This window comes from Bufo gargarizans, chromosome 8, assembly GCF_014858855.1.
Source record: "Bufo gargarizans isolate SCDJY-AF-19 chromosome 8, ASM1485885v1, whole genome shotgun sequence".
NCBI classification, from domain to species: domain Eukaryota; kingdom Metazoa; phylum Chordata; class Amphibia; order Anura; family Bufonidae; genus Bufo; species Bufo gargarizans.
Genome location: NC_058087.1, coordinates 188,308,464 through 188,322,392, shown reverse-complemented (window position 1 = coordinate 188,322,392; position 13,929 = coordinate 188,308,464). Strand labels below are relative to the sequence as shown.

Genomic DNA, 13,929 nt, shown 5'->3' with positions numbered 1-13,929 from the left:
TCTCCTCTTAACAGTTGTTCTAGAGATGTGTCTGCTGCTAGAACTCTGTGTGGCATTGACCTGGTCTCTAATCTAAGCTGCTGTTAACCTGTGATTTCTGAGGCTGGTGACTCGGATGAACTTATCCTCCGCAGCAGAGGTGACTCTTGGTCTTCCTTTCCTGGGGCGGTCCGCATGTGAGCCAGTTTCTTTGTAGCGCTTGATGGTTTTTGTGACTGCACTTGGGGACACTTTCAAAGTTTTCCCAATTTTTCGGACTGACTGACCTTCATTTCTTAAAGTAATGATGGCCACTTGTTTTTCTTTACTTAGCTGTTTTTTTTCTTGCCATAATACAAATTCTAAAAGTCTATACAGTAGGACTATCAGCTGTGTATCCACCTGACTTCTCGACAACGCAACTGATGGTCCCAACCCCATTTATAAGGCAAGAAATCCCACTTATTAACCCTGACAGGGCACACCTGTGAAGTGAAAACCATTTCAGGTGACTACCTCTTGAAGCTCATCAAGAGAATGCCAAGAGTGTGCAAAGCAGTAATCAAAGCAAAAGGTGGCTACTTTGAAGATCCTAGAATATGACATATTTTCAGTTGTTTCACACTTTTTTGTTATGTATATAATTCCACATGTGTTAATTCATAGTTTTGATGCCTTCAGTGTGAATCTGCAATTTTCATAGTCATGAAAATAAAGAAAACTTTTTGAATGAGAAGGTGTGTCCAAACTTTTGGTCTGTACTGTATGTGGGGACCAGAGCTCTGTAATTGCAGTGGGGGAGCAAAGATGCCAGAATCCAGTGTCGGGGAGTAGGTAGCTAATATGCTTTTCTCCACAAGTCCAGCCATGTTTGGGTTCTGCCCGAAAAGCTCTTGATGATAAAAGACTTCTTTAAAGATGTAGATTAGAGGAAATGACTACCGTACATTATAATAAACAGCTAAGCTACAAAACCGGTCTCCTTTACTTCTAGAAAGGTGCAGTCTTGTCCTTGGGCCAGTTCTTTCCCAATAGCAATAGGTGCTAATAGCACTAGGACCTGTATACAGTACTACACCCAACAAGCTGTAGAAACCATTCTGCAATAATTGTTCTGATGATGCCGCAGTGCCCCCATGTAACGGCTGGTAGGGCTTTCAGAATCGTTTTCTAACAGTATCTCTTGATGCACTTAGGCCAGGCCGCTCCTTTCACCTTGTGATCGTCAGGGCCAGGCTTCTGAATCCAGAGTCTATATTCCTGGTCATTCTGAACTTTCAAGTCAAGGAGACGGTCCTATCAGTGATTCACAGCCTGCCCTCCGTGACTGTGTATACAGCGATAGCTGTCAATCACTGATAGGACTGTCTCTTCAAAGCCCAGAATGAGCAGGAATATAAATGTATAAAATAAATTTTTTCCCGTAAAACTGTATATCCAACTCTTCAGCTCCTCCTGCTCTATAGCATGCTTTGTGCCGCTCAGACTCCATGTTCAACGTGATGGTTTCCCTTTTAAAGCATCTCCAGCCAGTTGTAGCGCGTAACCAGAGAATCCACAGGACCCAGAACCAGAACAGTCCATAATAAACCTAGCTAAAACCATCCACACTGCCACAAACTATAGCCAGATACAGTGCCTCCTCCATGCTCCATCTCTTCTATCCTCCTACAGCAGTATCCTGTGAGTGACCCTCCAGCATCCACCCACATGGGGCATACTTTTTCCATGCAAGAGATTGGATCTAGCTATTATCAAACATTATGTATATTTAAAGAGGTTGTTTGGCTAGTAAATAGTAATAAAAGGTAAGAATGCCATAGAAAAGCAAAATAAGTCCTACAGTACCTCACCATTCAATTACTGCCCTGGTTCCAGTGTTTCTGGGTCTCCTGTTCTCTAGTTACTGGTCCCTCCAAATACACAGGAAATGACCTCTCAGCTAATCTCTGACTGAGGTGGGTGCGGGGATCGGCTGAGCAGTCATTTCCTGTGTGTTGAAGCAGACCAGGAAATAAAGACCAGAAATGATCCTGAAAGGAATGCGAACGGGAAAGTGGGGGATGACAGAGATATCATTTTTTTGTCATTCTGTCATTTTTAGGATAAAAAATAAAAAAGGTCTTAGGCCTCTTTCACACGGGCGTCGTGTGTGAGGGCCGGACAAGATGCGGGTGCATTGCGGTAAAATGAGCGATTTTTCTGCACGAGTGTAAAGCGCTTTAATGCGTTTTGCACGCCTGTGAGAAAAGTCTGCATGTTTACTACCCAGACTTCTTCACAGAAGATCGGGTTTGGGTTAGGTATTGTGTAGATTTTATTATTTTCCCTTATAACCATGTTATAAGGGAAAATAATAGCATTCTTAATACAGAATGCTAAGTAAATTAGGGATGGAGGGGTTAAAAAATATAAAAATATAATTAAACTCACCTCATCCACTTGTTCGCATAGCCAGGCTCGTCTTCTTTCTTCTTCTTTGAGGACCTGGAAGAAAATTTGGTGACATCACTGCGCTCATCACACGGTCCGTCACCATAGTGATGGACTATGTGATGAGCGCAGTGACGTCCCCAAAGGTCCTTTTCCTCCCAGGTCCTCAAAGAAGAAGAAAGAAGATGAGCCTGGCTATGCGAACAAGTGGATGAGGTGAGTTTAATTATTTATTACATTTTTATTTTTTAACCCCTCCATCCCTAATTAACTTAGCATTCTGTATTAGGAATGCTATTATTTTCCCTTATAACCATGTTACCTAGCAACCATGCGTGTAAATCGCACCGCTATTGCACTTGCTTGCGGATTCTTTCGATTTTCACGCAGCCTCATTCACTTCTATGGGGCCTGAGTTGCGCAAAAAATGCGCAATATACACAATATAGAGTATGCTGCGAGTTTGCTGCGAAAATCACCGCTCATGTGCACAGCCCCATTGAAGTGAATGGGTCCGGATTCAGTGCCGTTGCAATGCGTTCACCTCACGCATTGCACCAGGGTGGAATTCTCGCCCATGTGAAAGCGGCCTTATTTTCTCTGTTGCTTATCTAGCACCACCAAGCGCTGCAGCGCTGTACAAAGGTCTATCAGTCATATAATTTCCCTACCTCTCAACCAGGAACAATTGCATAGATCATAGATCATCCTATCCATATGGTTTGTGGAGTCTGAGAGAAAACCATAGATCCCAGTGGAAAGCCACACAATCACTGAGAGAGTGTACAAACCAATGCTAATGTTGCTCTTGACTAAATTTGAACCCAGGACCATAGTGCAAATGCCAACCACTGAGCCACCATGCTGCACTATTATCCATACTTTAACATAAAATCTGACATAGTAGAACTTTAAAAGTCATATTACCGATACAATAATCAAGTAAAAAAATGTCCACTACAGAGCCGGAGGCTACCTAAGCTGCACTCACGCCATCAGTGACGTACAACTACTACAATCCATGTGTCTGTGTGTCTTAAGCTATCGCTCCTGATGAAAGGCTGATGTTTATCAGCATAAGAAACGCGCCGAGCGTATACATAAGCTAGCAACACAAGTATAGATGTTACAGTAGGACGATTTATGTAGCCGTCTAGGCATCACTATATTGATCAGGGCACCTGAGCGTACTGCGAGTAGCCTTAGATCTACGAAAGAAGGCAGATGAAGGCGCTGACATATGACTAAACTGTAGGTACTGATTGACCATATGTAGGCAGCTTAGTATACAGTCGCCCTTTAGAATATAGCTCTGTAATATAGGAACTTTTCCCGTTACATGGGGGCACAGGGCAGGACTTTGAGTCTGTATATATGAGTGTGACCTTATTAACTGTGTGTTGATGAGACTATAGCACGTTGTCATTATCTTCTATTGGGACATAGGCAGAGGAGTAGCGCAAGATATATTTTCAAATTGCGCCCTCATGCCTCTGATGCCCAGTCTGATAAGGATTTTGTGAACTTACACACATTTTTTTTAACTTGAATAAAGTTTATTTTAGCGATATTTATTCAGGCAGTTAATGAGATTTCACATCCCAAGAATTTGCATATCATTCATTGTTGTATAGTAACCTCATACTACCTATACCCTCAATATCTGAAGTTGGTAGACTTAGTGCTTGCTCCCATAGACATTAAACATGTCTGCGTTTTTATTTTCTTCTCTTTTCTGTTTTTCAAGACAATCTAAATTGAAGTTGTTTATTTCTACAGCTGTTCAATTTTTATCCCTTCATTGGAACTCTCTTGGGTCTACATAAGAAAGTAATGCAGAACATTGAAAATCTAATAGACTTTATAAAAAAAAATGTTAAGAAACAAAAACTGGAGTTCAACGCCAATGACATCACCGGATATATCGATGCATATCTTTTGAAACAGGAACAGGTGAGTGTCTGTAACGGTTGAGATGCCAATATGATCTTGAAGATCTTGAAGAGGAGTGTCACATCACTTATATCTGGGCCATACTTCTGGTCTAGTCAAACATACAAAAAAGCAACAAGAGGTTTAAATTAGCTCTACGTTAGAATTCCAGGAATTGCCATCCAGGACAGAGGGGCATATCCACTTACGATACTTTTCATGACCCTTGGAAAAAAAAAATTTGGCACAAGTTTTCTTACAAAGTCTCATATTCCACTAACTTGTGAAAAAAAAAATGTTACATGAACTCGCCATGCCCCTCACGAAATACCTTGGGGTGTCTTCTTTCAAAATGGGGTCACTTGTGGGGTAGTTATACTGCCCTGGCATTTTAGTGGCCCTAATGCGTGAGGAGTAGTTTGAAATCCAAATGTGTAAAAAATACCCTGTGAAATCCTAAAGGTGCTCTTTAGAATTTTGGCCTCTTTGCCCACCTAGGCTGCAAAAAAGTATGACACATGTGGTATCGCCGTACTCAGAAGAAGTAGGGCAATGTGTTTTGGGGTGTATTTTTACATATACCCATGCTGGGTGAGAGAAATATCTTTCTAAAAGTCAACTTTTGCCATTTTTTTATACAAAGTTGTCATTTTAGAGAGATATTTCTCTCACCCAGCATAGGTAAATGTAAAAAGACACCCCAAAACACATTGCCCAACTTCTCCTGAGTACGGCGATACCACATGTGTGACACTCTTTTGCAGCCTAGGTGGGCAAAGGGGCACAAATTCTAAAGAGCACCTTTAGGATTTCACAGGGCATTTTTTACACATTTGGATTTCAAACTACTTCTCACGTATTAGGGCCCCTAAAATGCCAGGGCAGTATAAATACCCCACATGTGACCCCATTTTGGAAAGAAGACACCCCAAGGTATTCCATTAGGGGCATGGCGAGTTCATAGAATATTTTTTTTTTGTCACAAGTTAGCAGAAATAGATTTTTTTTTGTTTTTTCTCACAAAGTCTCCCTTTCCGCTAACTTGGGACAAAAAGTTCAATCTTTCATGGACTCAATATGCCACTCAGCGAATACCTTGGGGTGTCTTCTTTCCAAAATGGGGTCATTTGTGGGGTGTTTGTACTGCCCTGGCACTTGAAGGTCTCCACAATCATTACATGTATGGCCAGCGTTAGGAGTTTCTGCTATTCTCCTTATATTGAGCAAACAGGTAATGAGATTTTTTTTTCTGTTCAGCCTCTGGGCTGAAAGAAAAAATGAACGGCACAGATTTCTTCATTCGCATCGATCAATGTGGATGAAAAAATCTCTGCAAAAAAAAAAAAAAGAAGGGGAAAGGTGTCTGCCAGGACATAGGAGTAGGGATGAGCGAACTCGAACTGTATAGTTCGGGTTCGTACCGAATTTTGGGGTGTCCGTGACACGGACCCGAACCCGGACATTTTCGTAAAAGTCCGGGTTCGGGTTCGGTGTTCGTCGCTTTCTTCGCGCTTTTGTGACGCTTTCTTGGCGCTTTTTGAAAGGCTGCAAAGCAGCCAATCAACAAGCGTCATACTACTTGCCCCAAGAGGCCATCACAGCCATGCCTACTATTGGCATGGCTGTGATTGGCCAGAGCACCATGTGACCCAGCCTCTATTTAAGCTGGAGTCACATAGCGCCGCCCGTCACTCTGCTCTGATTAGCGTAGGGAGAGGTTGCGGCTGCGACAGTAGGGCGAGATTAGGCAGATTAACTCCTCCAAAGGACTTGATTAACTGATCGATCTGCAGCTGTGGATCATTGAGCTGCTGATCCTCAATTGCTCACTGTTTTTAGGCTGCACAGACCGTTTGTCAGTCTCATTTTTCTGGGGTGATCGGCGGCCATTTTGTGTCTTGTGGTGCGCCAGCACAAGCTGCGACCAAGTGCATTTAACCCTCAATGGTGTGGTTGTTTTTTGGCTAAAGCCTACATCAGGGTGAAGCTGTCACACCAAGTGCATTTATCCAGCAATAGTCTGTTCATTTTTTGGCCATATACAAAATCAGGGGCAAGCTGCGCCTGTCACCAAGTGCATTTAACCCTCAATGGTGTGGTTGTTTTTTGGCTAAAGCCTACATCAGGGTGAAGCTGTCACACCAAGTGCATTTAACCAGCAATAGTCTGTTTATTTTTTGGCCATATACTACATCAGGGGCAAGCTGCGCCCGTCACCAAGTGCATTTAACCCTCAGTAGTGTGGTTGGTCAAGCTGTGACACCAAGTGCATTTAACCAGCAATAGTCTGTTCATTTTTTGGCCATATACAAAATCAGGGGCAAGCTGCGCCTGTCACCAAGTGCATTTAACCCTCAATGGTGTGGTTGTTTTTTGGCTAAAGCCTACATCAGGGTGAAGCTGTCACACCAAGTGCATTTAACCAGCAATAGTCTGTTTATTTTTTGGCCATATACTACATCAGGGGCAAGCTGCGCCCGTCACCAAGTGCATTTAACCCTCAGTAGTGTGGTTGGTCAAGCTGTGACACCAAGTGCATTTAACCAGCAATAGTCTGTTCATTTTTTGGCCATATACAAAATCAGGGGCAAGCTGCGCCTGTCACCAAGTGCATTTAACCCTCAATGGTGTGGTTGTTTTTTGGCTAAAGCCTACATCAGGGTGAAGCTGTCACACCAAGTGCATTTAACCAGCAATAGTCTGTTTATTTTTTGGCCATATCCCAGTCTAATTCTGTCACTAAATCCATACCGGTCACCCAGCGCCTAAATACTAGGCCTCAAATTTATATCCAGCTAAATCTGTCCCTAGTGCTGTAGCTGGGCGAGTTATTTAGTGTCCGTTCAAGCACATTTCTTGTTCTGGGTTGAAATACAATTCCCAATTTAGCAATTTCATAATTTAGTGGTTCCTGCTATATCAGAGCTATTTGAAATCTATCCCAAAAAGGGTATATAATATTGAAGGTGCACATTGGGTCATTCAGAATAACTTCACACACACCCGCTACTGTGTATTTCCAAGTCTAATTCTGTCACTAAACCCATACCTGTCACCCAGCGCCTAAATACTAGGCCTCAAATTTAAATCCCTCTAAATCTCTCGTTACCCACCGCTGTACTGTTGTTGCTGGGCAAGATATTTAGTGTCCGTCAAAGCACATTTTTTGTTCTGGGTTGAAGTACAATTCCCAATTTAGCAATTTCATAATTTAGTGGTTTCTGCTATATCAGAGCTATTTGAAATCTATCCCTAAAAGGGTATATAATATTGAAGGTGCACATAGGGTCATTCAGAATAACTTCACACACACGCTTCTGTGCATTTCCAAGTCTAATTCTGTCACTAAATCCATACCGGTGACCCAGCGCCTAAATACTAGGCCTCAAATTTAAATCCCTCTAAATCTCTCGTTACCCACCGCTGTACTGTTGTTGCTGGGCAAGATATTTAGTGTCCGTCAAAGCACATTTTTTGTTCTGGGTTGAAGTACAATTCCCAATTTAGCAATTTCATAATTTAGTGGTTTCTGCTATATCAGAGCTATTTGAAATCTATCCCTAAAAGGGTATATAATATTGAAGGTGCACATAGGGTCATTCAGAATAACTTCACACACACGCTTCTGTGCATTTCCAAGTCTAATTCTGTCACTAAATCCATACCGGTGACCCAGCGCCTAAATACTAGGCCTCAAATTTAAATCCCTCTAAATCTCTCGTTACCCACCGCTGTACTGTTGTTGCTGGGCAAGATATTTAGTGTCCGTCAAAGCACATTTTTTGTTCTGGGTTGAAGTACAATTCCCAATTTAGCAATTTCATAATTTAGTGGTTTCTGCTATATCAGAGCTATTTGAAATCTATCCCTAAAAGGGTATATAATATTCAAGGTGCACATAGGGTCATTCAGAATAACTTCACACACACGCTTCTGTGCATTTCCAAGTCTAATTCTGTCACTAAATCCATACCGGTCACCCAGCGCCTAAATACTAGGCCTCAAATTTATATCCCGCTGAATTTGAATACAATACATTGGGCCAAATAATATATTTGTTGTTGTGGTGAACCATAACAATGAGAAAAACATCTAGTAAGGGACGCGGACGTGGACATGGTCGTGGTGGTGTTAGTGGACCCTCTGGTGCTGGGAGAGGACGTGGCCGTTCTGCCACATCCACACGTCCTAGTGTACCAACTACCTCAGGTCCCAGTAGCCGCCAGAATTTACAGCGATATATGGTGGGGCCCAATGCCGTTCTAAGGATGGTAAGGCCTGAGCAGGTACAGGCATTAGTCAATTGGGTGGCCGACAGTGGATCCAGCACGTTCACATTATCTCCCACCCAGTCTTCTGCAGAAAGCGCACAGATGGCGCCTGAAAACCAACCCCATCAGTCTGTCACATCACCCCCATGCATACCAGGGAAACTGTCTCAGCCTCAAGTTATGCAGCAGTCTCTTATGCTGTTTGAAGACTCCGCTGGCAGGGTTTCCCAAGGGCATCCACCTAGCCCTTCCCCAGCGGTGAAAGACATAGAATGCACTGACGCACAACCACTTATGTTTCCTGATGATGAGGACATGGGAATACCACCTCAGCATGTCTCTGATGATGACGAAACACAGGTGCCAACTGCTGCGTCTTTCTGCAGTGTGCAGACTGAACAGGAGGTCAGGGATCAAGACTGGGTGGAAGACGATGCAGGGGACGATGAGGTCCTAGACCCCACATGGAATGAAGGTCGTGCCACTGACTTTCACAGTTCGGAGGAAGAGGCAGTGGTGAGACCGAGCCAACAGCGTAGCAAAAGAGGGAGCAGTGGGCAAAAGCAGAACACCCGCCGCCAAGAGACTCCGCCTGCTACTGACCGCCGCCATCTGGGACCGAGCACCCCAAAGGCAGCTTCAAGGAGTTCCCTGGCATGGCACTTCTTCAAACAATGTGCTGACGACAAGACCCGAGTGGTTTGCACGCTGTGCCATCAGAGCCTGAAGCGAGGCATTAACGTTCTGAACCTGAGCACAACCTGCATGACCAGGCACCTGCATGCAAAGCATGAACTGCAGTGGAGTAAACACCTTAAAACCAAGGAAGTCACTCAGGCTCCCCCTGCTACCTCTTCTGCTGCTGCCGCCTCGGCCTATTCTGCTGCTGCCGCCTCGGCCTCTTCCTCCGCCTCTGGAGGAACGTTGGCACCTGCCGCCCAGCAAACAGGGGATGTACCACCAACACCACCACCACCACCTCCGTCACCAAGCGTCTCAACCATGTCACACGCCAGCGTTCAGCTCTCCATCTCACAAACATTTGATAGAAAGCGTAAATTCCCACCTAGCCACCCTCGATCCCTGGCCCTGAATGCCAGCATTTCTAAACTACTGGCCTATGAAATGCTGTCATTTAGGCTGGTGGACACAGACAGCTTCAAACAGCTCATGTCGCTTGCTGTCCCACAGTATGTTGTTCCCAGCCGGCACTACTTCTCCAAGAGAGCCGTGCCTTCCCTGCACAACCAAGTATCCGATAAAATCAAGTGTGCACTGCGCAACGCCATCTGTGGCAAGGTCCACCTAACCACAGATACGTGGACCAGTAAGCACGGCCAGGGACGCTATATCTCCCTAACTGCACACTGGGTAAATGTAGTGGCAGCTGGGCCCCAGGCGGAGAGCTGTTTGGCGCACGTCCTTCCGCCGCCAAGGATCGCAGGGCAACATTCTTTGCCTCCTGTTGCCACCTCCTCCTTCTCGGCTTCCTCCTCCTCTTCTTCCACCTGCTCATCCAGTCAGCCACACACCTTCACCACCAACTTCAGCACAGCCCGGGGTAAACGTCAGCAGGCCATTCTGAAACTCATATGTTTGGGGGACAGGCCCCACACCGCACAGGAGTTGTGGCGGGGTATAGAACAACAGACCGACGAGTGGTTGCTGCCGGTGAGCCTCAAGCCCGGCCTGGTGGTGTGTGATAATGGGCGAAATCTCGTTGCAGCTCTGGGACTAGCCAATTTGACGCACATCCCTTGCTTGGCGCATGTGCTGAATTTGGTGGTGCAGAAGTTCATTCACAACTACCCCGACATGTCAGAGCTGCTGCATAAAGTGCGGGCCGTCTGTTCGCGCTTCCGGCGTTCACATCCTGCCGCTGCTCGCCTGTCTGCGCTACAGCGTAACTTCGGCCTTCCCGCTCACCGCCTCATATGCGACGTGCCCACCAGGTGGAACTCCACCTTGCACATGCTGGACAGACTGTGCGAGCAGCAGCAGGCCATAGTGGAGTTTCAGCTGCAGCACGCATGGGTCAGTCGCACTACAGAACAGCACCACTTCACCACCAATGACTGGGCCTCCATGCGAGACCTGTGTGCCCTGTTGCGCTGTTTCGAGTACTCCACCAACATGGCCAGTGGCGATGACACCGTTATCAGCGTTACAATACCACTTCTATGTCTCCTTGAGAAAACACTTAGGGCGATGATGGAACAGGAGGTGGCCCAGGAGGAGGAGGAGGAGGATGAGGAAGAGGGGTCATTTTTAGCACTTTCAGGCCAGTCTCTTCGAAGTGACTCAGAGGGAGGTTTTTTGCAACAGCAGAGGCCAGGTACAAATGTGGCCAGCCAGGGCCCACTACTGGAGGACGAGGAGGACGAGGATGAGGAGGAGGTGGAGGAGGATGAGGATGAAGCATGGTCACAGCGGGGTGGCACCCAACGCAGCTCGGGTCCATCACTGGTGCGTGGCTGGGGGGAAAGGCAGGACGATGACGATACGCCTCCCACAGAGGACAGCTTGTCCTTACCCCTGGGCAGCCTGGCACACATGAGCGACTACATGCTGCAGTGCCTGCGCAACGACAGCAGAGTTGCCCACATTTTAACCTGTGCGGACTACTGGGTTGCCACCCTGCTGGATCCACGCTACAAAGACAATGTGCCCACCTTACTTCCTGCACTGGAGCGTGATAGGAAGATGCGCGAGTACAAGCGCACGTTGGTAGACGCGCTACTGAGAGCATTCCCAAATGTCACAGGGGAACAAGTGGAAGCCCAAGGCCAAGGCAGAGGAGGAGCAAGAGGTCGCCAAGGCAGCTGTGTCACGGCCAGCTCCTCTGAGGGCAGGGTTAGCATGGCAGAGATGTGGAAAACTTTTGTCAACACGCCACAGCTAACTGCACCACCACCTGATACGCAACGTGTTAGCAGGAGGCAACATTTCACTAACATGGTGGAACAGTACGTGTGCACACCCCTCCACGTACTGACTGATGGTTCGGCCCCATTCAACTTCTGGGTCTCTAAATTGTCCACGTGGCCAGAGCTAGCCTTTTATGCCTTGGAGGTGCTGGCCTGCCCGGCAGCCAGCGTTTTGTCTGAACGTGTATTCAGCACGGCAGGGGGCGTCATTACAGACAAACGCAGCCGCCTGTCTACAGCCAATGTGGACAAGCTGACGTTCATAAAAATGAACCAGGCATGGATCCCACAGGACCTGTCCGTCCCTTGTCCAGATTAGACATTAACTACCTCCCCATAACCATATATTATTGGACTCCAGGGCACTTCCTCATTCAATCCTATTTTTATTTTCATTTTACCATTATATTGCGATGCTACCCAAAGTTGAATGAACCTCTCCTCTGCCTGTGTGCTAGGCCTAAATATATGCCAATGGACTGTTGCAGTGGTGGCTGACATGAAGCCTGATTCTCTGCTATGACATGCAGACTAATTCTCTGCTGACATGAAGCCAGATTGTCTGTTACGGGACCTTTCTCCTCTGCCTGGGTTCTGGGCCTAAATTTATGAAAATTGACTCTTACAGTGGTGGGTGACGTGAAGCCTGATTCTCTGCTATGATATGAAGACTGATTCTCTGCTGACATGAAGCCAGATTGTCTGTTACGGGACCTTTCTCCTCTGCCTGGGTTCTGGGCCTAAATTTATGAAAATTGACTCTTACAGTGGTGGGTGACGTGAAGCCTGATTCTCTGCTATGATATGAAGACTGATTCTCTGCTGACATGAAGCCAGATTGTCTGTTACGGGACCTTTCTCCTCTGCCTGGGTTCTGGGCCTAAATTTATGAAAATTGACTCTTACAGTGGTGGGTGACGTGAAGCCTGATTCTCTGCTATGATATGAAGACTGATTCTCTGCTGACATGAAGCCAGATTGTCTGTTACGGGACCTTTCTCCTCTGCCTGGGTTCTGGGCCTAAATTTATGAAAATTGACTCTTACAGTGGTGGGTGACGTGAAGCCTGATTCTCTGCTATGATATGAAGACTGATTCTCTGCTGACATGAAGCCAGATTGTCTGTTACGGGACCTTTCTCCTCTGCCTGGGTTCTGGGCCTAAATTTATGAAAATTGACTCTTACAGTGGTGGGTGACGTGAAGCCTGATTCTCTGCTATGATATGAAGACTGATTCTCTGCTGACATGAAGCCAGATTGTCTGTTACGGGACCTTTCTCCTCTGCCTGGGTTCTGGGCCTAAATTTATGAAAATTGACTCTTACAGTGGTGGGTGACGTGAAGCCTGATTCTCTGCTATGATATGAAGACTGATTCTCTGCTGACATGAAGCCAGATTGTCTGTTACGGGACCTTTCTCCTCTGCCTGGGTTCTGGGCCTAAATTTATGAAAATTGACTCTTACAGTGGTGGGTGACGTGAAGCCTGATTCTCTGCTATGATATGAAGACTGATTCTCTGCTGACATGAAGCCAGATTGTCTGTTACGGGACCTTTCTCCTCTGCCTGGGTTCTGGGCCTAAATTTATGAAAATTGACTCTTACAGTGGTGGGTGACGTGAAGCCTGATTCTCTGCTATGATATGAAGACTGATTCTCTGCTGACATGAAGCCAGATTGTCTGTTACGGGACCTTTCTCCTCTGCCTGGGTTCTGGGCCTAAATTTATGAAAATTGACTCTTACAGTGGTGGGTGACGTGAAGCCTGATTCTCTGCTATGATATGAAGACTGATTCTCTGCTGACATGAAGACAGATTCTCTGTTACGGGACCTCTCTCCTCTGCCTGTGTGTGTGCTGGGCCTAAATATATGCCAATGGACTGTTGCAGTGGTGGCTGACGTGAAGCCTCATTCTCTGCTATGACATGCAGACTAATTCTCTGCTGACATGAAGACAGATTCTCTGTTACGGGACCTCTCTCCTCTGCCTGTGTGTGTGCTGGGCCTAAATATATGCCAATGGACTGTTGCAGTGGTGGCTGACGTGAAGCCTCATTCTCTGCTATGACATGCAGACTAATTCTCTGCTGACATGAAGCCAGATTGTCTGTTACGGGACCTCTCTCCTCTGCCTGTGTGTGTGCTGGGCCTAAATATATGCCAATGGACTGTTGCAGTGGTGGCTGACGTGAAGCCTCATTCTCTGCTATGACATGCAGACTAATTCTCTGCTGACATGAAGACAGATTCTCTGTTACGGGACCTCCCTCCTCTGCCTGGGTGCTGGGCCTAAATATATGCCAATGGACTGTTGCAGTGGTGGCTGACGTGAAGCCTCATTCTCTGCTATGACATGCAGACTAATTCTCTGCTGACATGAAGAC

At 46.1% G+C, this 13,929-nt stretch overlaps 1 protein-coding gene across 2 annotated transcripts in view; it reads left to right on the top strand.

Moving 5' to 3' along the window:
- The window catches only part of LOC122944441 (cytochrome P450 2K1-like), a 53,717-nt gene that overhangs the window by 11,320 nt on the left and 28,468 nt on the right, over positions 1-13,929 (top strand). For both annotated transcript variants that reach the window (XM_044302712.1, XM_044302713.1), the window contains exon 5: positions 4,192-4,365. In XM_044302712.1, coding sequence (XP_044158647.1) covers positions 4,192-4,365 — 174 coding nt within the window. The remainder of the gene's footprint in view (positions 1-4,191; positions 4,366-13,929) is intronic.